Source organism: Bemisia tabaci, chromosome 5 (assembly GCF_918797505.1).
Source record: "Bemisia tabaci chromosome 5, PGI_BMITA_v3".
NCBI lineage: Eukaryota > Metazoa > Arthropoda > Insecta > Hemiptera > Aleyrodidae > Bemisia > Bemisia tabaci.
Window position 1 is genome coordinate 43,457,669 of NC_092797.1, and position 27,836 is coordinate 43,485,504.

Here is a 27,836-nt window from a genome sequence, read left to right on the forward strand (position 1 = left end):
GACGCACAGTTATACGAGTCGATAGAAAAGATTGGACAGGACTTTTTCGAACAAAATGTCGAATTTAGATGTTAACTACTTCCCTTTCTTAGATTTAGGGGGTAATTTTGAAAGGAAATTCAACGAGAAAACCAATGGAACCACTTTTACATTTCTACGTTTTTGAATGGGCGTTTTGATTACATCAGTTAGAGCAATAAGAGGGTAGTCATCTCTTACAGAAAATGGCTCATAGATCATGATGAGCGCATTAGTGACGTCAGAAATACACTTCAAACTTCACAATATGCATTTTTTTCAGCATTCCGTTGACGTACATGAAAATTTGATAAAAATTATGTTTTTCCCTTGCCCCCCCCCCCCAATTTTGGCGCACCCCAAAATTACGTAAAGTGCTAAGAGCACCGTAGATACGGTCTTCTATGCCAATTGTGAATGAAATGGAACAAATAGATATTGAGATATGGCTGTGCACAGAAATAAGGTACGCTGGACAGACGGACACAAATTTTTGGAAATGCCTAGAAATGATGACAATTCACCCCCCCCCCCCCCCCACAAGTTTCGTACGCAAATTTACGCAATCTTAGCATTCAACAATCTTACGCAAAAAACGCATATTTTTCACGTAGATCGTGAAGTTAGGGGTGTATTGCAGACTTACCCGATGCGCTCATCGTGATTTTTGAGCCACTTTCTAGTATAATAAAAAACTATTCTTCTTTTTCCACACCGGAAAAAAAAACACATTGGATCTAGAGTCCAGACTCTTAAAAACATCAACAAGAAAAAATACTCTTGATTCAATCGGATTTTTGCTTAAATCAAGAACCAGGCCTCTTAATTTGAGCGGATTTCCTTTTGATTCAAGCAAAAATCTGATTGAATCAAGAGTATTTTTTCTTGTCAATGTTTTCAAGAGTCTGGACTCTAGATCCAATGTTTTTTTTTTCCGGTGCAGCTGAAATTTCCAACAGGTAACACGATGATGGTAGGTTGGTTTACGATGATATGAGCTTTCAAAGTTTTCAAAGTATGCCCGATTCCGAGCTCATCCCATGACTTGTTCCGTTGTGCGGCGTTTTGAGCCGGGCCTCGTTATGGAAATTCATTCCGGCGGTTCTGCGAAGTCTCGCGCCCGTGACTCACGAGTTCACAGCCTCCGTTATATCCGACCCAACTTCGACGAGGATGGCGTCAGGTGATCGCGCCCTCCGTAGGCGTCCAACTCCCGCTACCCAGAAAATCCTCTTAGGCCCTGCCTTTTTACGCCCGAGTTTATGAAACTCTCGTTTCGCCCAGGGAAAATAGAGCACGGACGAAAGTGAAAATCTCATTACACTCGCAGAAAAACACTGAGTTCAAACGCTAGTATGTGTATGTGTGGCCGTCAAGAGAATGAAATACGTTGGTCTATTCTGCCGTGCTAAGGAAAAACGCCGTATGAACATTCGAGAGTTGCCGAATTTCCTTCGATAAAATGTGTATTTTCGAGCAAAGTTATGAATGTTTTGCCGATACATTCTCAGGAACTTTAGGTAAAATTACGAACAAAATTGTCTGAAAAATGGGAAGAAAAATATGTACAAATTTACCCAGAAATTCGTGATTTGCCAACGGTAATTTGGCAACGCTTGAAGGTGCATACGGCGTTTTTCCTTAGCACGGTAGTATTCTGCCGTGGTAAGGAGAAGCGTCGTATGATCCTTTAGACGTTGCCGAATTTCCTTTGATAAAACTCAAATTTACTGGAAAAAATTGTAAATATTTTCCCCCAAAATTTCAGACAGTTTTTCTCACACTTATATATAAAATATCTTAAAATGTTGAGGATGCTTAGATGCGTTTAAATTGCGTCTAAAATACACGTTTTATCAAGGGGAATTCGACAACTCTCGAATGTTCATACGGCGCTCTTCCTCAGCACGGCAGTATTATGGCAACATTCCCAGTGTGAGGAGTTTTTTTCGAGTCGAGCCGAATAATCGGATTTTGAGTTTCCGATGGAAAGTGCTCTTTAGGATCGCGGAAAATAAGTTGGGAGCGACTCAGTTCTTTTATTGGGCTTAAAGAAGGAGGAAAGTTGCATTGCAATTTTCGCTGTGCTGTGTAAGAGGGCCGTATGAACATTTGATAGTTGCCGATTTTCCTCCTTTGTTTTTTTAGGACGTTACACCCGATCGTGTTCTGATACGGTGTATTGGTGTCAGGAAATCGTCATTTTCCCCATGGAGGAATGTACTTCAATTTCAACGTTGCCAAATTTCCCACCGGAAAAGGCATCGGGAAATTCTTGAGCATCTCTGACAAAAAATTTCACTGATTTTTACTCTGATGCCATGCAAAAAATAAAAAAAATGGACAAAAATTGAACTAGTACATTCTGTGAAGGATTGAATTGCTTTGCAAATTGTAAATGACGACTAAAAATCAGGTTTTGCGAAGTGTCGCGTTTTGAGTCGTGTGACTCACAAGCTCAACACTCTCTCCGTTAAGGCATCGGGAAATTCATGAGCATTTCTGACAAAAAATTTCACTGATTTTTACTCTGATGGCATGCAAAAATCAAACAAACGGACAAAAATTGAACTAGTACACTCTGTGAAGGATTGAATTGCTTTGCAAATTGTAAATGGCGACTAAAAATCAGGTTTTGCGAAGTGTCGCGTTTTGAAGCGTGAGTCACACGAGCCCAACACTCTCTCCGTTATATCCGATCGCACTCGCGATCGTGCCCTCCGTAGAAGGCGTCGAACTCACGCTCTCTAGAAAATCCTCTTAAGCTGTGCCTTTTTACGCCTCACCATCTTTTGAGTTTATGAAAATGCGTTTATTTATACCTCACCCTAAGCGTGTCCGGCCTTTCGGTGGGGAAAATAGAACGAGGAAAAAAGTGAAAAAACTAATTTTATACTCGCATAAAATGGGTCTGTTCCTAGAAACGAGATATTTTATTTTCCGCAAAAAAGTTCGGTCACATTTGCCGAACGTTCAGAGTTCCATAACATCTCAAACATTCGGTTTGTCAAAATGAACTTCCAGTTTCTCAAACCAAACTTTTGGTTAATCAAACCGGATTTCGACGGTAAACGGAGCTAACTTACAAACTACGGTCTCATAAATCGAACGTTCAAAAAAAAAAAAAAATTAAAATCGAACATTCAGTTAAACGAACCCGAAGTTTGGTTTGACAAACCGATTAGTTTGGATGATATGAAACCCTGAACATTCGGTTCATAAGACCGACCTTTTGATTCTCAGTGAGACCCTGCACTAACAATCTGAGCAATGAAATCGAGTGAGGCAAAATGTAATTTTTTGTCTAATAATGATAGTTGATTAGTAACTTATTGTTGAGAAATAGTTGCAAGTAAAATTCGCCTTGTGATAACCTATGAGTGTCGGGATAAGCGATTTGCTTGGCGAGTTTTTGCAAAAAGTAGGATTGTAAAACCGATTGCTCAAGTTTTTTGGTCATCAGTCATCATTGGGCGACTTTGAGCGTTGACTTTTGAAAACCCACCTAGTCGAATACTGAGGTCGCAATAAAAAAATAGCCTAATCTGCTTTGTTGAAGAAAAACGACGTATTAACTGTAGAATGTCAAATTCCTCCCGCTAAAACATTTATTTGTGAGGGAGATTACGAATATTACCCTTGGAATTTTCAGATGCTTTAGATTAAAACACAAATGTAATCCCCTGAAAAATTGGAAGTGAAATATACATAAACTTCCCTAAAAAATTGGTTTTTGTTGAATGAAATTTAACAGCATCTAAAAAGCTCATACGGTGTTCTTCCTTAGCTCAGGAGTATAGCTGTTTCCGAAACTTCAATCGGGGTCAGATATTTCGTGAGATTCTCTAAAAGCTTGAATACATTTGCGCTCATGCCTTGGTTCAGAATATGGAACGGTAACAATATACAATTTCCGTATAAGACGTAAGGAAGGGGTGAATAAAATCTCGTGATTTGAAAGCTGGAACCTGCCTTTTCTGCGGGTATATTATTCGTTTACATCACCCGTCCAATTTTCGTATAGTTTTTTTTTTCTCTTGGTCCCTCAGGGCTTTGACCGGAAAATCGTTGAAATTTCTTCATACTCAACCCATTTTCTCGTCTTTACGCGTTCCATCTTTCATTTTCGCGTGAATTGAATGCACAGGCAGGCAGTGTAAATCCAGTATAAAGTTCATTCAACAGTGATCATCACAGGAAAATTTCATACGAATAGGTACTTTAGAAAGTCTTGCGAGAGGCTATCAACTGAACTAAATTAATCGTTAATTTTGTTTTTCATCTTGAGAGGTATCGCTGAATATTGGGCGAGCAACTATAGTTGGGGTTGAATGATTAGCCTCTTTACAGTGTATAGAAATTATTAAAATGTTACGTATTGTTACGTCATGGGGAAGCGATGCGTACTGATTTTAGTTTCATGGGTAGATTTTTTAGAGGTTACGTCATTGATGTAATTTAAATCTCCAATATCGATTACGAGAGTAGTAGAGAATAACCTCTATACGATATTCCGTTGCGGTCATTTGATTGTTTGAAATTCAAAGTGTGCGTAATAACCTCCTCAAAATTACTATAATGGACTATAAATAGTTGTTTTTTTGTTTAGGTCCTTGCCGCTTAGTGATGTCTTAATCCTTTCAATCGATTGACTGATTGATTGATTGACGTCCACTCTAACAAGGCTGCAATGAGTTTATAAAGATCAAGGAAAATACGAGCCCCTAGACAAAGGTAAATATCTGCAATATTTAATTTTATTTTTACTCGACCGAGCAAATCCAATGCAAACTTTTTAATTTCTATTTATAGTAAACTGAATTCCCGAGAAGAATTCCAAAAAGACGCTTCGGACCAAGTGAGAAATTAGCATAATCTCAGCATCAATTGGAGCGGACCGAAACCAATTTTAGTCGTCGGGATGATGGATGCACCATCCAAAAATTGCCAGATTTTGCGATTTTACATGGTTTTAAATAATGAAATTGGGATAATCTGGCAACAACGCGTCCCATTGCGTAATGCGAAGTCTTTAATTTGTTCTTAGCTCATCCCGGCGGTGGCGCCGGCGTCCTGAACCAGTTGCATTCTTAATTAGCGCACCCCGCAAGACAAAGGCGCTTTTGAATTATTCAATGAGCGGAAAAATGCCATCGCGCGCGGCTGCGGGTGCCGAGGAAAAATACCACCGAAAGCAGCGGACGACTCACCCTCGAAAATACTTTCCGGTGATTGATTCCTCGGTCTGCTCCAGCGGCGAGGCGTGAGCGATCGATTATCGATATTATCGATCTTTTTCCATAGGTTTAATCGGCAGATCGATCGATATATCGCAAAGCACGCTGGTCGGGCTCGGCGGTAATTTATTTCGGAGTCATTAAAGTCACGCATCCATTCGCCGGTGCCGTTTGATGGATGGTGATGGTCGTTGCTGCAGATTTTCTGGTGCGTCGCTATGCGAGGCAGCTGCATTGATCAATGCTATCGGGGCTGGGGGCTTCCGCGTGCTTTGAATTCGACCCGCGAGCCCGCCCGAGCCACCGCCAGGCGAAACGCACCGGGGTTTATGAGCGGATTCCTTTTTCGAATGTACTCCACTCGCGATTCTTCCTACTCGCGAGGACCAGGTGCCGCAACGAAAATAACATGGTGCGCCGCGCCGTACCGAGGAAGAATGTTGTATGAACATGCCAACGGTGCCGAATTTGCCCCGATAAAATATAATTTTGGAATAATTATGAGCAATTTTCCTGGAAATTTTAAGTGGAAATTTTCCAGGTGATACAGTGATAAGAGAGACACAACGCAATGGCCCGAATTCATAACGACAAGATGCAAGAAATACACAATCTAACGGGTTTACAAAAGCTAAACTTTAAAACATTTTAAATTTTTGCTTTTGTACAACTTTAAATTTGTTTAAATTTTAGCTTTCGTTCCAATGGACGTAAATAACATAGCGCGCCGGACTAAGAAAGAATGCTGTATGAACATTCGAACGGTCCCGAATTTCTCCCGATGAAATATAATTTTCGAAGAATTAGGAGCAATTTTCCTGGAAATTTTAAGTGGAAATTGTCCAGGTGACAAAGTGATAGGAGAGACACAACGCAATGGCCCGAATTTATAACGACAAGATGCAAGAAATATACAAGTGGGTTTACGAAAGCTAAAATTTAAAAGAAAATTGAATTTTAGCTTGTGCACCAATTGAGAGTGGGATTGGGCATGTAATTGGCCCGAAACGCCCTGGTTGCAGGGCCGGATATAGGGAGTGGCCACATGGGCCGTGGCCTATGGCGGCCAATTCAGGGGGTGGAAAATTTTGAAATTTTTTTAGATGTAGGTATCAAAAAAAATCGGATTCAGAAAAAAAATTACGAACTAGAAACGGTCATAAAGTTTCTCATTTCCTGAGAGTAAAGGCATGGTAATTTCTAATTTTGTTGTCTTCCGGTGATACAAGAAACAGCACCTTTAATTAGTCGAGTTAAGAGAGAAACTAAACACGCAATTTGGCCCGGAACGGCACGCGGCAGAGAGCAATGATAACGAAGACTTCACATGAATAATAGAAGCCCTCGACGCGGCGGTCGGCACGTAACACATATTAGCGCCTACAAAACTGCATGGATACTTCACGCATTGCGTCAAACACAGTGCGATCCGCACCGGTCGGCGTGAGACGCATCGCGCCTACAAGACTGCATGGATACTTCACGCATTGCGCATACTTCCCTGTTGGCAGAAATACGTAAATTCTTGAAAGCCTCCTTGATTTTTCTTCTCTGTGCGAGGAAAATTCTGTGAAAACTACAAGGATTGATGCTGCTTCGTTTGCTTCAAAAATATAAAACGGTAGCAGAGATTTTTAAACACCGCAAAGTGGTTAAAAAAAAAGTGGTCTGCAAAGGAGGTACGCGGTTTGGATGTCTCGCCATCGATATGTTGTACAATTCTTGGATTTTAACTCATCTACTTTTTAAATATTCAAGGGATGAAAATTTGGCAATGTGCGAATGTTCATACGGCGTTTTTCCCCAACAAGGCAGATTAGTTCTCAGTACTCGACGTGCAAATTCACGTTTGATTGATCTCCCCGTTCAATTTGCAAGTATTCGTCCCTGAATTTGAAAAATGAACTCGGAGAAATCGTGCAGGGGTGGCAGGACGCGTCACTCTGCCTCTGAGATATTGGTCGCTGCCACTCTACGCTCATCGACCGCCTTTCCTCCTCCATAAACTAATCAAAATAAAACCCTTTTTTACCGATCCAAATTAATGGCATTTGTCCCAACGCCGCATAAGCGCATTCTTTTTCGCACTGTAGAACGCCGGAGTTCGAAACTAAACTCATAATGCAATAACAATTTGTCACAGAAAAAAGGAGGGAATTCCCATATATTGCCGTGGTAAGTAAAAACGCCGTATGAGCCATTTGACGTTGCCAAATTTCCCTTCGTCCAGATTTTCCTTTCGTCCTCGTTCCTTTCGAAACTAAACTCATAATGCAATAACAATTTGTCACGGATAAAATGAGGGAATTCCCATATACTGCCGTGCTTAGTAAAAACGTCGTATGAGCCATCAGCCGTTGCCAAATTTCCCTTGACAAATCATGAACTTTCAGGAAATTTTGTGAATGTTTCTCCTCTAATTTTTCATAGGATTTTGGTCGTAATTCCATTCAAAAGATTTGAAAATTTCAAGGAAATATAAACAGAACTTTCTTCAAAAATAAATATTCTCAAATATGAAATTTGGCAACATTCGGGTGCTCATACGGCGTTTCCACTTAGCACGGGAGCATACTGCGTGTTACTAAATCATCGTAACGATGAAATTATTTTCCAGCGAGGAAAATAGCAAATCAGCGTTCGGAAATTTAAATCACAAGAGTTTTTATGGATCCAGCGACTCCGGCGTTTCTCCCGGAGATTGCGGGCAATTAGCGTGGAGAAAAGTTTTAAACAAGAGTGCTACCGCGCTGAGGAAAAACGACGTATGTATATTCCGACGTTGCCAAATTGCTTTCCGTAGAATATGTATTTCTCAGGAAAGTTATGAATATTTTTCCTTGAAATTTCTAGATACCGTGGATCGAATTGTGTAAAATATCCTCTGAAGAATCAGGAGAAAAATAATCTTTTAGTTTTCCAGAAAATTTGTATTTTATCAAGGAAAATATGGCAACGTCTGAAAACTCATACGGCGTTTTCCCTCGGTACGTACAGCGCACAGTGCATCATTCAAGAACTCTCCAACGCGGAGGTTCATTCAATCTCTATTCAAATTACGCGCTAGGGAACTTGCAAACTTGGTGTGTTCAAAACTGCGTTTACTTTCGAGAATAACTCAAGACGAAATTGCGGTATCCAGTTGTTGCTCCTCTGACGTAAGAGTGTGTCTCAATTTTCGCGTGAGCCCTAGAAAGCATGGAAGTATACGTGAAATATGGATCACGTGGAGATGTAGATACGCCTTTATGACAGGAGGACGGCGCAGTGAGACCGGAAGATAGTGAAAACTGTTCGGTTTTCGCAGATTATTGGAATTAATTTAAACAAGTTCGAGATAGCGCTTTGAAAGCTCCGGTCTCAACCTCGAATTGTATTTATTTACAGCGATAGCGGACTCGGATAACAACACCGAACAGCGGAAACTCACAACTTACAACTTCACCCCCGGAGGCGGATCCAGCAATTTGGCGACACCGAATTTCCTCCATTTGAACCTATGCTTAATAATCGATTCTTGTCGGACCACCTGGCCCCTCCAAGAATCGATACATTTCCATAGGTTTAAGCGGTGGAAATCCGGTGTTGCCAAATTGCTTGATTCGCCAATGTTGACCCCTTGAGGGGGGGGGGGGGTGGTTACTGTATTCCGGCCTTCATACGATCCCCACGAAAATCTAGAATACTAGATTTTTGTCAGAGAGTGTATCAGTGGCAATACGTTAATGATGTATTATCTATGTTTCCGCATATAAAGCTGTAGTAAGGGATCAATTATGAAACACCCTTTCGATTATTTTCCATAGATTGAAATGGCAGATCAATCATTATAGGTATCGTAAAGCACGCCACGCCACTGATGTGAATGGTGCTTCTGGTTACATTTACTGTCCGCTCAATACACACTGTCACAAATCTAGCACTGGTTATCTAGATTCCTTTCGCAATTTTATCCGAGATGCCTGCAGAAAATTCAAGGAACCTAACATAATTCCATACCATTCATAACTTCCTAACAGATAATTATTCTATCGGGATAAATTTGGCAACGTCCGAACTTTAATACGATGTTCGATGTCACTACGACTCCTGAAGGTACCTCACGGTTCTACGTCAAGCGAATAGAAGTCTTAAATGACAACGAAGTCTATTTGTCAGTAAACTTCTCTTCCATTTAATCTTGAGAATTCATTTTTAATGACTAGCACGGTAGTAAAAATGCGCTCACGTCCGAGTTTTTCTATCGCGTCTCGTTTGGTGCACTTTACCGATAAAATAATCTGCGTGGGACGGGAGAATCTTTAAAATAACAAAAGTTTGAGGCGGACTGTAAAGCTCTTAGAAGATCGTAAAACGGGGTAAATTTTAAGATTCATAAATAGCTTATCGTCTAAAATGAACTAAATTTCATTTGGGCTGTCAATTTCCGTTCCCAGTGGATGATAAAATATGTTTTCATCTTCAGCGCAAGCACAGGAAAAATGGATTTTAAATGTAAATTTATATCGACCGCGGAGGAATAACTGTTTTAGCCGTTTTTCGAAAAGTCATAAAGCATTTATTTCAAGTAGCACGGAGTTGTGTTAGCCTATCATCTACTTCTCCCCTCTCTATGAAGCCATAAATGTACGTTATAGAATAAAAAATTGGAAAAAAACGATAACACATGATTTATGTACATACGTTTACCGCGAAAGAACTCGTTATCACTCATATCGAATGACTTCCGATTGACCATAAAACTGAATCATCTATGTTGTTGCATTTTAGTGGAGCCAATAATTGTCGAAGTCTTTCGACAGGAAATATATTTCGCGGTCGTTTTCGACGCTTATTGATCTGTTTATTGTTGCCAAAAAGAGAAAAAAAGTGATATCCTGCTCATACGAAGTCAGTAAGTTCTGATTGTCGGCGATGCTTTTTGCGCCTTTTGTTTCGCCAACGGTGACAGGTCGCTCGTATTTCATTCATTCCGGATGGATACATGCAGCGTTGCCAGTTAATCAGGTTTCTCCTGACTTCCTCGCAGGAAACAGTGTATCTAAGGAGGAGAATTTAGTCGCGAACAGACGGCATTCATTACCATTTGCAATGACACCGGGAAGTGTCCAGTCTGTTTTATTCCTTTCCAAATAAATCATGAGACCGCAGTATGTTAGTGTCAAAAATTACTTTACTGAGTGCTACGAGTCACGTTGACAGCTTCTGTGTAAGGTGAAGGAAAGTGTTTTGAGTAAATTCGACGCCGTGTAATTTAGCAATTATGAAATTTATTCCGATAAACAGCGTAACAAAGTCAACCATCGCCAACTCCAGTAAATGTTTTCACCATTGTAATGTGGAGCATGATCAGGTTTAGATAAGTTTAGAATGTGCAAAGCTGCTACGAAGTCCACCTAAACACGGACTTGTTTCTACTAGTTTGTTAGAAAAAAATTGCACGATGATTTCCCATTATTTGACGACTTCCTTTACATTATTTAAGATAAATAAGAAAAGAACAGAAAATATTACAATCGTTGCCATTTTTAACCTCTTTTATTATCCGTCAATAATTATGATTTAAAGTTGTTTCTCATTCTGGGGCTCTCTAGTTTATGTGCAGTGAATACCAAGAGTCTACGTTACTTGGTTTTCTTAAAAAAAGCCTAAGAGTACGACGCGCTGATTTAAAATATGCATATATAAGCAGAATCAAGCGAACTGATTCGAGGATGGCTGAGCAGGTCGGCACTCTCGGAATGAGAATTTAACTCCTCCGTTTTGTTCAAAACGTTGCTTTGACAGATCTCCACACCTCTGTTATACTTTTCAAAAGTTGGTACCCGTGCTCTGATAGTGCTGTTCATCTGACAACAATGTCAGTGTCAGCTGATAATAATATTTTTATCATATGAGGTTAATAAAAAGTTTTCAGTCAGTCTTTGACATCCTGAATAATTGTCTTGGTATTTATTTACTAATTTTACAGAATTATATTTTATTTCTTATTAAAACTAAGAAATACAGTGCAATCTGTGTAAGTGCAATCTGTGATGAGCCTCGAGACTCATTAGACCATTAGCTAAACGTGGCTCATACAGGAATCCACTTACCCCTCTCTTCCCCACGCTCCTGATCACTGCGTCGGCGTCTCGACGAACAATAGCTAATGACGGTCGCCAAGCTAGGCCGGGATCCTCAGCCCCTCGCCCAATTACTTACGCTTCATTAACCATTTCACCGTCACGCTAGGATTCGCCCAATTTTCAAAAAAAATTGTTTCGCGAGTTTTTAGCAATTTTTTCCTTACTCTCCGTTGAAACACGAATTAAAAGAGGTCTCATTCATAAAAATCGGCCAAATAGAAGAGAAGTTACAGTATTCGAAATCCGAAGAAATCAACAAAACTTCTCCAAACAAAAAATAAAATGAAGGGGGAAAAAAAGAAATGTATAAATTACAATTTAATATGATTGACCTCAGAATGTGACAAGCAATTCAATTATAAAAAGGAGAAAAAATTGAGTGAAATTACAAAAAATTAGCCTCTTGCAAGGGACTTCCTTGTATGAGTTTTGACCTGAAGACAAGTAAATCCCGTTACATTATTAAAACGAAATTGACTCCATAGTTTAATGCCTTAGTTTCTTGAATACGATTATTTTAAGCTCTCGAAAATTTATACCAGCAATTTTACCCATGGGGTGATTTCCTGAGAGCTGATAATATCACGAATTTCTCATAGAGCCCTTCAAAAATGGCTTGCTTTTTGGGCAGCCGATTCGGCCATCAAACCGGGGTTTAAATGGAAGCTGATAATAACACAAAGCTCTGAGAAAAATTTTGAGATGAGTATAGGAACGGTTTGTAAATTACGAGGAGAGGCGGGCATTCGGTTCAGCATATCGATACATAAGTATTTTCACACGTAGAATTTAATTTTCACGTCAGGGAGTCGACATATTTTGATTTTTTCGATTTTATACGGAAAATGTATGGTTTTTCGGGATTGAAATTACTTACAATTGTTTCATGAAAAATGAATGCACCCAAAATGACTATAGCATTTTGACTTTCACATACGTGCACTCACTAAATCGATTGGTAAATTCAAAGAGTGGGTACATCGACCTGGTATATCAAGTTTCTGCAATTTTTCACGGCAAATCGGTAGATTTTCGGGATGTGGATTGCTTACTTTCAATTCATGAATGAATAAAGCATGGACATGGTTAAGCTTCTTTGCATGAAAAGACGTTTAAAATAAAAAAATCAAGACATATTTAATACAATTGCATTTATATCGAGTAAATCTCTTTTCAATAATATAACGGGATTTATAATACCGGTGATTTGGGTATTTTAGCCCCAAAATACCTTTAAATCGACTTTATCTTCTAGGAGTTCGACAGAATTTTTCCTTTCTTCGCTTAAATTTTTCCGTAGCACTTTTCTTCAAGAATCTGATAAGATTTTGCTTGAGGCAGATCAAAAAACTTAAATTTGTTCGAATAGCTTTCTAGATTCACAATACACGGTCTCGTCAAGGTGCGTTTTTTTCTTAGAATTGAAAAGATTAAGCGTTTTATGAATGAAATAAGTTAATAAGGTTTTCACCTTCCTAGAAAAGAGAAGGATTAAAATATTTTGCTATAATAGGTACATCAAAATATTTTGGATACCGATATTTGAAAATGTTAAACGGGAAATTTACGACCAAACCGCAGTTTCTAAGGTAATTTTTGTACTATTGCATCGAAAAGTTTACGTTTGTATAGACATAATGGAAATGCAACTGTTGAGATTATCTTCAAGATTTACGAAGCATGGCATCGGGATGAAAAAACCGAAAGAATTTCAGGAGCGGTGAGAGGAAGCTTGGAAAAAATAAAGACGATGAAATTGGAACGAAAAGACGACAGTTTGGACGGAATTCCAGGACGAAACGGAGGGGTGAAATGGGATTGATTCATGCAAATCTGAATCATCCTTTAGTTGTATCTCATTCATCCGATGGAGATGTTGTTATCGCATACCGAAAAGCTGGAATTCGTGGAAGCTGAATATGAAATGCAATACGTGAGGCGCGCAACAAGATTGGGCTTATACTCTCAACCCACCGAAAAGAAGGGTTGGCAGGGTTACAGAATAGGCAAACAAAACGCAGATTTGATAGAGGTAGGGCCCGCCACATTCAGAAGAGTGTTCAAATATTCAGTGGCGAGGTGTGAATGATCGATTATCGATATTTCCCCAATTGAAACCATGGTAATGAATCGATTATGAAGGGGTTTGTTGCGAGCATCCTGTTTATCGACCCTTTTCCATAGATTTAGATGGCAGATCGATCGATGTATCGCAAAGCACGCCACGCCACTAAAAATATTCTCACGGAGAAAGCTTGCGCTTTTATCGCTCAGCTCATACGAGCACAGCCTCAGACGCCTGCTCCACCGAAACTGAACCGCTTGAATGCCTACTCACTGTAATGGAAAACTTATTTTTATTACACTGCCTCTGTATAAATTACGTCGAATTTTGCGACCAAAGACAAAGAAGGGGTTGATAATACAAATATAAAGCGTAGTATCAAACGATTTGTCTAATTCATTGATTAGATAAGCCTAAGCAACCACATTAAGTAAAGGTACCTGCATTTTGTGCCATTGGGGGAAATACACAGTGTAACCCATAGACGGATCTAGACACTTTGAACGGGGGAAGGGGGGGGGGGTGACTAGGGGTCCGAGGGGCTTCACCGAAATTTTTTTTTGAAATTGTAAAGCATCTAACATGAATTTAAGTGAATTTCTTTAGGAATAATTACAAAATTTAAGCGTCCTTCCTCTATTTTCCTCCTCTTTCCTCTTTTCTCACTCTTCTTCCCACCTTTGCCTCCTTTTTCTGACAACCGGGGGGAGGAGATGCCCCTTAGGCCCCCCTGGATCCGCCTATGATGTAACCTTCATTACACCCCGTGCATAGTCTCATCTATAAATCTGTTTTTCTTGAAATCACAAAATTTATTGAGTCTCCCAAAAATACGTGTTCGAGTTGGTGGCAAGACCCTTTACTTAATGACGAAACTCTCTGTCGTGAAAATTTTCTCCCAGTCAAAATCACGGCAAACCCAACGTTCTCACACAAGGATTGAAAATTGTCTCCTGCCAAATCTCCATTGGTAGATGGAGTGTTGCTAAAAACTCGGAAGTTTCTAAGTATACCAGATTTGAAAAATAAACCAGGGGAAATGAAACTCGAAGAACGGCAACTATTCAAGTGCAAACGGACAATCTTTAGCGTCAGGGGTACCTCGAATGTTATTAAATCAACAATTTTTATTATTACCGGTGTCAAGAGTGTTCCGAGGGGTTCAAAACAATCTCAACAATCCAGATGGGAAAAGTTCTTAGTAGTATTGTTGCGAATTTTAGGAGAAAGCAGGGAGGGGTGGGGGGGGGGGTTTGACCCTCGGCGAGCGCACGGTCTGCAATTTAAACACGTGTTCTTCAATGCGCTCACTCGAAAGAACGGATTGGAGGAATTAGTTGACTGTAAATATAAACTTTCAGGATTGGATGAAGTTTCCAAGACGATTATTCTTTTGGACAAACACGGAAGAAATGTTTTCATAGTTGCTGCTCCCATTTGTTAATTGGATGGAGCTTTTTTTTTTTTTTATAAAAAAAATCGTATCGTATATTTGTCGCAGACAGCAATTTGCAAGCGGTTCACATGTTGTTTCAATATATGGCAATAATGCGCATCGGCGTAATGCAATTTTTAAGATTTATGGTCTTCGATAGTATGAGCTCGGCTCGAAGCGCCTTCATTTTTTGTGATACTCTTCGCTTTGTCACAATGTTAGTTTAGTTGCCTGTGTTGTGGACTAAAGTCACGGAGTTCACTGCACGCTCCTCTGAGTGTGCATATTTCTGCCATGTTTTTAAGGATGGAAAAGTGTCTATTCATACTATAGGCAACATAATCATTACTCTAATCTTGTTCTTTTATTTCTAAATTTTATGATTTTCTATATTTTTTTACCAGCACGAGCTTGCAAATTGCCGGCGATTGCTAAATGCCCGCGACATATTCATTTTGTTCACTAGAAAAAAAAATTCTTGAGGTATCATTTTGATTTAAAGCGTCGTTTCTTGTCAACAGAATATTTTTTTTTTTTTTTTTTTTTTTTTTTTTTAATTTTAATCCGTAAAGAGTCAACCTAAAGTCAGTTAAAAGTTAAAGTTTGAGTTAAAAGCGTCGTTTTGTTATCGTTAAGTTTAAAATAAGAGAGCGATAGAAAAACGACACTTTGTAGCTAAAAAAACTAAAGTCAGGTTGAATTTGCACGGATCTAACTAAAGGAAACCAAACTTTGTCGACAAAAAATGATGTTTCTGGCCAGAGTAATATCTCAAGAAAATTCAAGGGGAAAAATTCCAAAATTTTGCAGAACATTTTTATTCTACCAGAAGAACTTTTGCAGCTTTTGTTAGCTCAAACGACGATTTTCCTCAGCGCAACAGGATGAAGTGAACCCGCAAAAGGCTCGAGATGTATTCGGTTAAAAGTTTTATATCCTCTGAATTTGTAGGTTATGTCAAACAACGTGGGAGGCCGACCTCAGCCAACATTTTAGCCCTGAGAGCATTTCACGTAAAACGAAACTCCCTGAAGCGCGCTCCAAGCGTCAACAAGTTTTACAGCCCAGAGAGGCTGCCCTCTACTGCTGTGTTCAGGAAAAACGCCGTATGAACATTTGTGAATTGCCAAATTTCCCCGGTTAAAACATGGATTTTTGCGGAAAGATATTACAATTTTTCTTTGAAATTTGCAGATATTTTAAGTATAACTGCGAACAATATTGTCTAGAAATTTGAAGAAATGTATTCAGAGTTTTCCTAGCACATCCGGTTTTTATTGAAAAAAATCTGGCTACTTTCAAAGGCTTATACGGCGTTTCCGCTAGCATGGCAGTATATCCAGGTAAAATTCCCTTCACATCCCTATATACGATAAGCCTGGGAAATATTCCTCATTTGAGAGAGCGAGGGGCTCTCGAAGATAAATATGTAGGGCGGGGCCAAAAACTCGTAAATGATCCGGTGATGAGGGGAATGAAAACAAAATTAGTGAACGCGGGGGGCTTACGTGTTTTATGCCAGCGAATACAAGGCAATTAAATTTGGGTTTGTTATTTGGTCAAGCATGTAGCACTATCTTTCAGCGCCCGAGGGAGACGGCGGAGCTTAATCGAGTCGCCTCGTGACTTTGATGCGCGATTAACTCGGTCTTCAGAGACATCAAAGATAAAAAAAGGCTGCTCAAAAGACCGATTTGGTCAGTTCACCTCGTTATACTCCGTCGGGGTAACTTAATTTGAGTCACCTGCCGATGACGCCGTGTCTCCACTACCATCGTCGATTTTTTACCCGTGAGCCGCGGGTGGCAAAATTCAGTTTTTGCGTAGCTACTAAAGACACCGTGTAGATAAATCATTCGTTTTAACCGCCACACAACGGAGCGAGATGCTGAGAGAGGTTGAACTCGGGATTTTTGACTGGAACTGCAGATTTTCGTAATGGAAAAGGGATGGAAAAGAGGAGGGACGGAAGAAGAAAATCATTTAAAGAAGAAGTGAGAAAGAATTAGAAAAGGAACAGAAGAAGAAGAAAAGGGCAGAAGAAAAACAAGCAGTAAGCTCCAACGCATTCGCGTCGGAAAGCGGCTCTGGCGACGCCCGTTCGCCAAAACTAATCGGAACTTTATGAATAAATCGCTCCATTTAAAAATCAAAACAATATCGAATTGCGATATATTACACGGATAAGATAGGGCTATGTCCTGTCGTAAGCGGCGACATAGAGTCGATGTCATTTCAATAATCGCCCCGATGGCCACGACAGTTGTTAAACGTTTACGGTTTCCTTGGTAACCTTTGTTTGCTATCAGCTGATATCGAGTAATATGCCTAGGAAGCTCCAACCACTGCATTCTTCCAAAAAACCGCGAAAACTTTAAAATTCAAAATTTCAAATTTTGAACGTAAAGTACATTTTTTCCATCACGAGATTAAAGCACAGACAAGTTTTGAATTATTGACTGTATCACCATGATTCCAAAAATACACTACACAACATAGCATTGGCTAACAATAAAACAATATGCAATAAAATAAAGTCATGACAAGGTACATAGTCGAAAATGGCGCCGATTCCCATCAACCAACGCGCGGTTTCTCCAATGTAACATGGTCCATTGATACTCCCCAGCTGGGACCGTCCGGAATAGCAGCTCTAGTGCAAGCACCAGAGCCGCTAAAAGAGAAAGAGGAAGAAAAGAGATAGAAGAAGAAAAGAGACAGAAGAAGAAAAGAGATGGAAGAAGAAAAGAGAAAGAAGAATAAAAGAGACAGAAGAAGGAAAGAGAAAGAAGAATAAAAGAGAAAAAAAGAGACAGGAGAAGAGAAGAGAAATAAGAAAAAAAAGACAGGAGAAGAGAAGAGAGGGAAGAATAAAAGAGACAGGAAGAGAAGAGAAAGAAGAAGAGAAGAGAAAGAAGAAGAAGAGAGAAAGAAAAATGAAACTGAAAGAAAAAGAAAAGAGAACGACGAAGAAAAGAAAATGAGGGAAAAGAGAGACAGAAGAAGAAAAGAGAAAGAAGAATTAACCTTCCGATTCAATTCATTCGCACACAGTTTGTTTTGGCACGGTTACGTCCAAATATTCAAAGATGCAGTGGATTTCAGGCAACAAATCAGAGTTACCCACTCCGTTCCGTCAAGTCGGTCGTCGCCCTGATCCGTCTTAAAAGTTTTAACATCAAAAGTTCCGCCGGAGTTTCGACTGCAACGCAAGCACTGCCAAATGTACCAGAAATTGTAAATAATTAAAACACCCAGAAAGAGCGAACCGTTTCGTCAGCCCGATCCGTCTGAAAAGTTTCCTTCGTCAAAAGTTCCCTCTGAATTTCGCAATCGACGCAAGCACTGCCGAATGTACCGGAATCGGACCCCGTCCTAAGGAAGGGAACCCAGTTTTTTTTAGAAAATAAATAAAACTGTTCATCAGTCAAGTAGAATAACTCCATAAACATCAGAATACTAATGATTCTTTTTTCTACATATATCGATTGCACTAATGGAAAATAAGTGAGAGGACCAACTCGCTGTTTCCTAGACGAAAGAACGTATCTCTATTCCAAGGTCGCAAATTACACGCACTAAATTCTTTATTTCGTAAAAAAAAGACGGGACAATGTTTGCCTATAATTTCTCTATTTTTTCACTGCAATCCGTGGAAAATTATGTGAAATTTGCTGAAATTATTGAATTAAGGTTCAATAGTCGCCTAGTAATTATAAAAGTTCTGAGCGGAACTTTAGTGACGTTGAAATGAAGTTACGTTCTTTCACAGGAGAAAGATAAATTGTGCACCTTATATTCCTTTCTTTGAATTGATTCTTCGTTTAGGAGAAGGGGAACAGGTTGTTGAGAATTCGATTAAATAGTGATCATCACGCGATTTCGACTTGTTTGGCCAGAAATAAACAGACGCAGCTCCTACCTACAATTAATTAAAATCAAAAGTGCGAAATTGAAAATTGTCCCCTCAATAAGTAAAAAAAAGTTTCTTAAAACTTACTACTTTCTACTAAACTCAATCTAAATTCAATCATCTTGTAACGCCTTACACTCTGCATCGGGTGTCAAAGGAACTCTTGGGTTAGTTATTTCTCATCACGGACGAGGCGGGAAGATCGACTTTCGATATTTCTCCCATTTGAAGCTATGGTGAAGAATCGATTATTAAGGTGTTCGTTGCAAAGACTCTGTTTATCGATCATTTTCCATATATTTAAATGACAGATCAATCGATAAGGCGCAAAGCAGACTCAAGAGAAAACCGCGTAACTTCAACTAACACACTATGGGTATTCATGGCTCTCGCCATATGCGTGGCAAAGCAATATGTGACCGCATGTTTTTGACTTGTTAGATAATTTATTGCAAAAGTAGCGCATAAGCTCGGAAGCTTTGCTTAGATTGCACAATCTTCTTTGCAGTATATTGAACGAACTTTAAGTTGCCTAGTTGGAGCAGCATTGCAGCTGACGCGTCGCGTCGGTCCTGCAAAAAATGGCTCAATTCCTCGTTTCCTGGACGAAGGAACGTAACTCCATTCCAAGGTTGCAAAATTGGTCCAAAGAATTTATTTTTTTTACAAAAATGTACCCGTGCAATTTAAGTCTAAAATTTTTCTGATTTTCGCATGAGATCCGGGGAAAAGTCAGTAAAATTTTCAATTGGAAATGCCCAATATTCTTCAGGTAAAAATGCAATTTGCGAGGGGAAAGTTGGCAACACTGAAATGTAGTTACGTTCTATCGTGAGAAGGACGAATTTAGCCCTGATCCAAAAGCTTGCTGTCTCTCCGACAGCCTTTTGGATTAAAAAAATATCTCGATCAGGAAGCATAATTCGTGGGTGAAATAGTTTTTGATGATTCAATGTCAAAGGTCCGAATTTTATCAGCATTGGTTGCCTGTGTTGACGAAAACATGTTGCACCACACGGTTCTCTGATTGGTCAAGGCCTCTCTCAAATGCACTCAAGCTGACGTAATACGGGTCCAGGAACATGAACTTCGGCAAATGTTTATATTTGTGCATTGAGAATTTAAGCACTACGTCACACAAATTCCCATAAAATGTCAGGTATGGAACGCGCCGTGCGAGGGTATAAAATAACTACTGAGCAAGTTTTTAACGTTTTCAAGTCCGTAAATTCAAACGCTCTGGTAATTACATCGGCCACAATGAATTTGAGTGCAATCATGTTTTGAACGAATAAATTTGGCATGCTTTATATTATTTTATTAGTTTTCAGTTTTGTTGGTATATTTTATCGAAGGCTCTGTGGACAAAAATCAGAAGGAAAGGTTCTTAAAACTGTGTCAGATTATTGGCTGGCATTGAAAACGAATTTCCTCGTTTTAATTCATATAGATTTCTTCCACTGACATATTGTACTTTCACTAGGGAACCATTCGGCACTTTTGACCATAATTCCATTGATTTTCCCTTGGAATGCACTAAGTACCAGATAAATTTTGTACAAAAACAGCAAAGTCTCCCTCTTCTAAGGAAAATGATTGTTTGAATAACTTTTGCAATTTTGACTGAAGTTCAAACGTTGCCTCGTTTGGACGGTGTCGATTCTTGAGGGTTGGCAACACTCTTTTACTTCATTTAAATGTATGTAAAACGACCGATTTTTGGTGAGGCAAATTGCCTTACCTAAAGCTGACATTTTTAATGGATTTAAATGGAGGAAAAGCAGTGTTGCTAACTTTTAAGAATCGCCACTGGGTTTGGAAAAAGCTCAACGCAGTTCAACTCCATTCAAATGAACACAACTCCATTGGATGAAAAATTGGCGCATACAATTCAATTTCTCACAAGAATTTGATCAGTGTGTCCGTCTCATATGTTGCCGATTTTTGCTTGTCGTCGGAAGTAAAATCTAAAAAAAAATTGAACCAGAAATTGTCAACAATTCCTATTAAATAGTTGGTCAATTTAGGTGCTTGTGTCACAGAAATGATGATATGACCGCACTATCTCTCTCAGTTGTTGCACGGAAAAGAAGAGGTAGCCAATTGGTAAAACTCAACTTGATTAGGGAGCTTAAAACCGTGCACCCCAATAAATTTACAAACCCAACTGTTGCGGTACCACCCCAAATTGAGTTGCGATACTATCACGGTCAATTGGAAATGTCCATATATTCCAACAAAAGGGGGTAGTACCATTATTTTAGGGGACTGCCCCTACAACATTTGTTTATCTCGTGCGAAATATTTAGTTACGATCTTTTATCCGGAAAATAAAGCGATTGCAGTAATACCACAATTGATTGAAAATTCCCATATAATCCAATAGAATGGGGTAGGGTAGTACCTTAATTTTAGGGGATCACCCCTATAACATTTTTTTATCCCGTATGAAATGTTTAGTTACGTTCTTTTGTCCGGAAAACAACGCGCGGTTGCGATCCTACCACAATTAATTGAAAATGCTTATGTAATCCAAGAAAATGGAGTAGTACCATAATTGTAGGGGATTACTCCAATACAATTTTTTTATCCCGTGTGAAAAATTTAGTTACGTTCTTTTATCCGGAAAACAACGCGGTTGCGGTACCACCGCAATTAATTGAAAATGCCCACATAATCGAACAGAATGGTGTAGTACCATAATTTTAGGGGATTGTCCCTCTAACATTTTTTTCATCCCGTGTGGAAGTTACGTTCTTTTGTCCGGAAAACAACACAATGTGTTTGGCGAGTGCGATTCGCAGAAGAGACCGCGTCCGGTCCGTCATTAAAACCAAAACAAACAGGGCAAAAAAGGAGGAGACTTACGTTGCAAAGGGTTCCGGGTCCAGCTCGTAATGGTTTTCAATCGGGTCCGTTTTAATTAGTTTGGAGAGCTGCTGCTCGTCGACGACAACAATCCCTTGTTTGATATTGTTCTGCTTCCAGTGAACGACCTGCCGCTTGGGGCACGGCGTCGGGGCTTGCCTCGCTTTTTTGAAGTTACCCCGGGACCCCCCGCGGAACTTGCTCCCTGTGAACTGACTGTTACTCAAAGCCATGCTCGGTGTTTGAGGTGGGTAAATTATCATTATACTCGCAGCGACTCCCGAGAACTACCCTTCCCCCGAGAACTACCCTTCCCCGCGGCGGAAACACTCGATTCTCCCCGGACAAAGCGACACATGGAACGCCGACCAACTCTATTGGCCGCCACTATCTCACACGCACTCACTCCAAAAACGTCGAAAAATACACCGAATCCGGAATATCCACTGGGTTTGATCTAGCACGATTGTATACGTTTCTAGCCGGGCGTTCGAGTCACCGAATCTGGAATATCCACTAGGATATCCTCTAGAATATCCACTGGGTTTGATCTAGCACGATTGTACACGTTTCTAGCTTTGCGTTCGAGTCACTGGGATCCTATTGCGCGGAACCAAAAATCAGCGAACGAGAAACACTACTTCCAAAACTCGAGAAACACGGACTGGATGTGGATTCGTACGACTTTTTTTTGCGCGCGCGCGGTTGCGAAAGGAGCGACTAGGAAACCGAACGCTGTTTCTGTGCGTTGGTCTGCCGTTGAACTGATCGGTCGCTGGCGGTCGCGGCTTGCCGATTCTTTCTTGGTCCGTCCGCGCGGACACAGTTTCATAATGAGCTGCAAGACGGCAAGGTTAGCCAGACTATTCTTTTTCTGTCTTCGTTTTGCGTCTGTGGTCGCGCGCCTCCTTTAAGGCGTCTCGTTGTCCATTCGCTCTGTCTCCTTCGTTATTCAACTATATCATGATAAATACATAAATAAATAAATAAATAAATAAATAATGGAAGGAAATATGAGAAACCGATAAATTTACAATAAAAAGAAATATGAGAAAAATATTATCAATCATTTCCATGACCAAAGAGTGAAAACACGTATCTCCGTTTGGAACGTTGTAGACTTCCTCTGCCGTGCCAAGGAAAACGCCGTATGAGTCTTCAGACGTTGCCATTTTTCCTGCAAGAAAATAAGATTTTACTGGAAGAATATTGAATATTTTTCTTCAGAATTTTCAGACACTTGTCATAGTAATTTGCTTTAAAATATTTGAAAATTTCAAGGTAAGCATACATTTCCTCAAAAATTTAAGTTTTATACGAAGAAATTTGGCAATGCTCGAAAGCTCTTACGGCGCTCTTCTTTAGTACGGCAGCTCCGTTATACTTTATTTTTGCCTTGGAAAATGTAATTCTTTTAAGCTTGTTTATCTTCAAAAAAATAAAATAAAACCTGGTGAAAATACCGAGGTAAAAAGTGACGTGGACAACTTGGAAAAGCGTGATAAAATTAATAAGCATATCTTCTGTTCTGGGGTAAATTGTAGATTTTTCTTAAATCTCCGTAGTGTGAATGTAGAATTGGAGGCACTCTGTTTATATGGATCCTCGCTGAACAACTCGCCGGCGCGATGGGTGAGCGGCGAGTGCCCTGGGAGCCAAAACGCCTTCATATCCGTGCGTATGCAAAACGGACATCCGTAGAGCTCGAATAGTTGCATCCAAGCGTTATGATGAAATTAGCTTATTGTTCGCGTTGCATGTGATACTATAATTATCATTATGCTCAGCTTGATTTCGTTCGGTAATCTCACCCCAGAAAGATCTATAAAAATCACGTCACCTAATTTCTGCATCCCCCTCTTTTTTTAACGGCAGAAATAAGCAACATACTGCATTCAATTCTACGGAAGAATTCCTTCGGATTGAAGTGAGTATGATAATTATATTTCGAGTCATAGTGTTGTCGTTTCTTGTGAGAAATTATAGCACTACACTGATAAAAATATTTATGCTCGTGTTACTTTTGGTTACTCTTGGTAGTGAAACACAAACCAACACAAATTTTGTGTTGATTTTGATAGGTAACTTTAGCGCAGAAAACAATGGAGAGACAGGCAAAATGTATTCCTCCGATTGCGACGTTGTTATTCATCACTCGTTTTTTTTTATTAAATTACTTCAAGAAAACTAACTGGCATCTTCTCTTGAAATTGTCAAACAAAAGCTAGGGTTATTTTGTGTTTTGCTTAGCGTATTAATCAAATTTTTGTGTTGTAACTCTCTGTAAAGTCGAGGAAAATATAGCTAACGTCTGATTTAACACCAGGTGCTGCCTGATGGTCGACTTCGGTATTTTCGACCGAACTCTCTTTTCGGCAGTAGGTCTGAAACTGTTCGTGAGAGTGCACTGCGTTTCGTAGGAGGTCTGCGTTTGATCATTAGAGTCCTCCAAACCCGAAGGAACGCATCGGCAATACGTCAGTCTCCGGAGAGGGCAGACTTGACGTGCGTCTGGTCTAAGCTGAGGCTCACCTACCGTTTTAGACAAAGATAACTGTTCTCGTCTATACCTGACCTGCAATGACCATAGATGGAATCCTCGCATCCAGGACGAGTCTTACGGAAACTCGGCGTCGCTGACACCTCGGGCCACGGGCATCGGTGTTGATCGACATTTGCTCACATAATAGCTCGTCGATTGAAATCGTAAAAAAAAAAATAAAAAAAAAAAAAAAAAAAAAAAAAAAATAAAAACCTAAGGGGTATGCTGCCGTGCTAGGGTAAAACACCGTATAAACATCCAAGAGTTGCCAAAATTCCTTCGATAAAATGCTTATTTCTGAGGTGAATTATGAATATTTTCCCTTGAAATGTTCAGACACTTTAGATCAAATTACTAAAAAAATTATCTGAGAAATTGGCAGAAAAATACTGAAAAATTTTCCTGAAAATCAGTGATTTGCCAGAGGAAATTTGGCAACGTCTGAAGGTTCATACAGCGTTCTTCCTTAGCACGGCAGTACGTCTCCTGGCCGCTACGTAACCCAGACCCAGTGGCGTGGCGTGAATTGCGATATATCGATTGTTATGCCATTTAAACCTATGAAAAAAGATCGATTATTAGGGTGTTCGCTGCGAACACCTTAGTAATCGATTCTTTACCATAGCTTCAAATGGCGAGATATCGATAATCGATTATTCACGCCACGCCACTGCCCAGACCGTCTAGCTCCGATCACACGTCCATCAATATATTAATTGGACCGTGTTTAGCAGAAAGGAACCAAGTCACGTCAGCTATTACCAAATTTAACTGGGCAATTTAAATTTTTACTAGCAAATGTTCGTGCGGATTCCTTCGAAAATTTTAAGGAATTACCCTCTTACTATTCAGAAAATTCATTGAAATTTGCACGAAAATCCGCACAGCCGTTTTCATGTAAAAAAATTAAATTGCCTAATGAGATTTGGCAATAGCAGACGTGGCTTGGTTCCTTTCTGCTCATAACGTGGTCCAATTGGATGTATTTATGCTAGAAGGAAGTATGCAGCACGCAAACTTTATGTATGTAGTTTCTTTTAACATACACGTTCAATTATTGATTAAGAAATGTCCATCTGTTGTGATAAGGGGAGACGAGATTTGGGCGTATCGTAAATTTCCTCATATTAACGTGCGCTACCTTGTAAAAATAATCAACATTTTCAATTTATAACGGATACATTAACGCTCAGTAGTGATAAGAAGATAAAAAAATGAGCTGAAACTCAGTTGTAATACAAGGAAAACACAGCAATGCAATCAAATTAGCTAAAAATTACAAGAAAACGGGTAGCCATATGGCTAAAAAACAACAACTACAAGTCTGGGACGTTTTGGGGTGGTTTCAACCCCATCTTTGACCAGGAAAAAAAAACCAAATACAATTTTAAAAATCAAAACCCCTAGACTCCCATTCGTTATGAACAAAAAAGTTGATAACCTCTCTTCTTTTAATATGTAGACGAGAGAAAGTATCAACATCTAACTTTTATAAAAATTCCATTGGAGGATTGTATTACAAGCACATATTGAGAAAATTTTGGATGGAAAATTTACCGTCCTATTCTTGCAAGGAATTTAATCGTATCAGCCAATGTTTCACCCTTGGAATATACTCACGTTATTTTGTCTGGGAAATAATAAAGGTTTTCGACGTCATGACCAAACAGCTTGTATGGTACGATCATGTTAATAGGATGACGGAAGAGAGGCTGCCAAAAATGGTGCTTGATTGGGTTCTTCCTGGGAGGAGACGAATAAGGGGACGGGACGCCTAGTGAAAGGGTAGCGACAGGGGGATTTAAATGAAATGAAGGAGTGCTAACTCCGCGACGGGTTGTGTGGCGGATAGGTGTCGCAGAGCGCCAGAGAGCGCTATGAAAGCGACTCATATGTATGTAATAATGAAGGTGAAAATACCACGATTAAAACAACAACTCTTAGAAATTTTAGTTTTAAGATGATCCATGTACTCGAAATGTGTTTTGTATTGAAGTCCTGCCGCGGCATGACCAATAGCTCGTTCCATTCAGTCCTCTAAATTGAAAATTTCGCTACTTGTTTGCTGGGAAGCTCATAATGGGCACAAGCGTCAACAAACAGTGGTGTGCGCTGCGCTTTCCAATTCAGGGAAACAATTCCACCGGCCTCGTTTTCATCCGGACTCGTATTTAACTTTGCCGTTGTTCTAAATGGACGTATTTCTGCCGAACGGAACTATGTGCATTATGACGTGAGCCCTGTTATGCATATATTCTTATGGGTCTCAGGGCTCATGTCTTAATGCACAAAGTTCCGTTTGATAGAAATACATCTAAATGCGAGAGTGAATCTCACCCGCGTAGCATCAGATTAAATCGCCGTCTCCCTGATATAAGGGTGTATCTCAATTTCTACAATAGCCCTGTTCCTCATGTTCCTCCATGCTTTTCAGAGCTCGCACGGAAAGAGAGATACGTCCTTACGTCAGAGGAGCGATGAAATCAGGGTTCAACGTCACCCATCCCTAATCACACCTTTCAATGCGAAGCGAGCGTTTCTATTGTGACATCCAAACAGCGAAGGTTGAGGTCGTGAGGTTTCACGCTGTCTCCCGAGTTTCAATGGATTAATGTCGGAGTTTTAACGTAACGTAACGTATGCTGATACGTTTGGCGACATCGATAACAACGTTTCAATGCAACTATTCGTTCTCGAAGGGTGTCCGTGTTGCATACAGATAAATTGAAGGCGCTCTGGAGATAATCGTCGTTTCCTGGACGTTGTCAAAGGAACAAAATGTATGCTACAAGTTTAGTTAAAATGTGTATGTCGACCTGGACCGGGCATTTCCAAATAATTTTGGTAGTACCCCAATTACTTGTGATAAATTAAGTCACTAACCCAAATTTGCGGTACTACAAATAGACCAAAAATAATTGGAAATGTCCATACCAACCAACAAATTGGGGTAGTACCAGAATTCTAGAGTAAAATCCCTTCCTGACACTTTTCTCCCGTAGTAAATCACTCTGAATAATTTGAATTCATAGGCTGGTTGATTTTGTAGGCCCTTATAGCTCCATGACTTGTACTCAAAATCATCGACATATCCTATATGGGTTCTCTAAATGAATCCTCACCATTTTCTCTCTCATTGAAATTTTGCAGCCCTACTCCCGAGTGAAATGCACACCGGATTAGATTCCGATATTTCTTGCAGTACACTGTGCTGTCATGCTAAGGAAAAAGGACGTATGAACATTCGAGAGTTGCCAAATTTCTTCGGATACAACATGTATTTTGAGGAATAATCACGCATATTTTCCCTTCAAATTTCAGATATTTTAGACAAAATCGCGCATTAAATTTCCAAAAAATTTGAAGAAAACGTTCAAAATTTTCACAGTTAATTGGTTTTTCATCGAAGGGAATATGACTACATCTGAAGGCTCATACGACGTTCTTCCTTAACAAGGCAGTGAACCTATCACAGGTCTTAAAATCAAAAGATCGTTTCGACGATGATCTGAGATGGATGCAGCTGAGGCAGGTGCGTAACGCACGGCACAATACATGACGTCCGTCGCGTCGGACGCGGTGCGCAATGAGCGACGCGGCCGCGTTGAATCGGGCGATCGACGCGGATCC

At 39.8% G+C, this 27,836-nt stretch overlaps 2 protein-coding genes across 2 annotated transcripts in view; one reads left to right on the forward strand and one right to left on the reverse strand.

Moving 5' to 3' along the window:
- Positions 1–22,651, reverse strand: part of LOC109032720 (uncharacterized) — a 225,116-nt gene extending 202,465 nt beyond the window's left edge. The window contains exon 1 of the mRNA XM_019044992.2: positions 21,665–22,651. Within this exon, the coding sequence (XP_018900537.2) occupies positions 21,665–21,927 (263 nt within the window). The 5' untranslated portion in view covers positions 21,928–22,651. The remainder of the gene's footprint in view (positions 1–21,664) is intronic.
- LOC109032266 (metabotropic glutamate receptor 2) overlaps positions 1–27,836 on the forward strand; it is a 555,771-nt gene that overhangs the window by 31,994 nt on the left and 495,941 nt on the right. Inside the window, exon 2 of the mRNA XM_072300776.1 lies at positions 4,628–4,752. The gene's annotated coding sequence lies outside the window, so the exon portion shown is untranslated. The remainder of the gene's footprint in view (positions 1–4,627; positions 4,753–27,836) is intronic.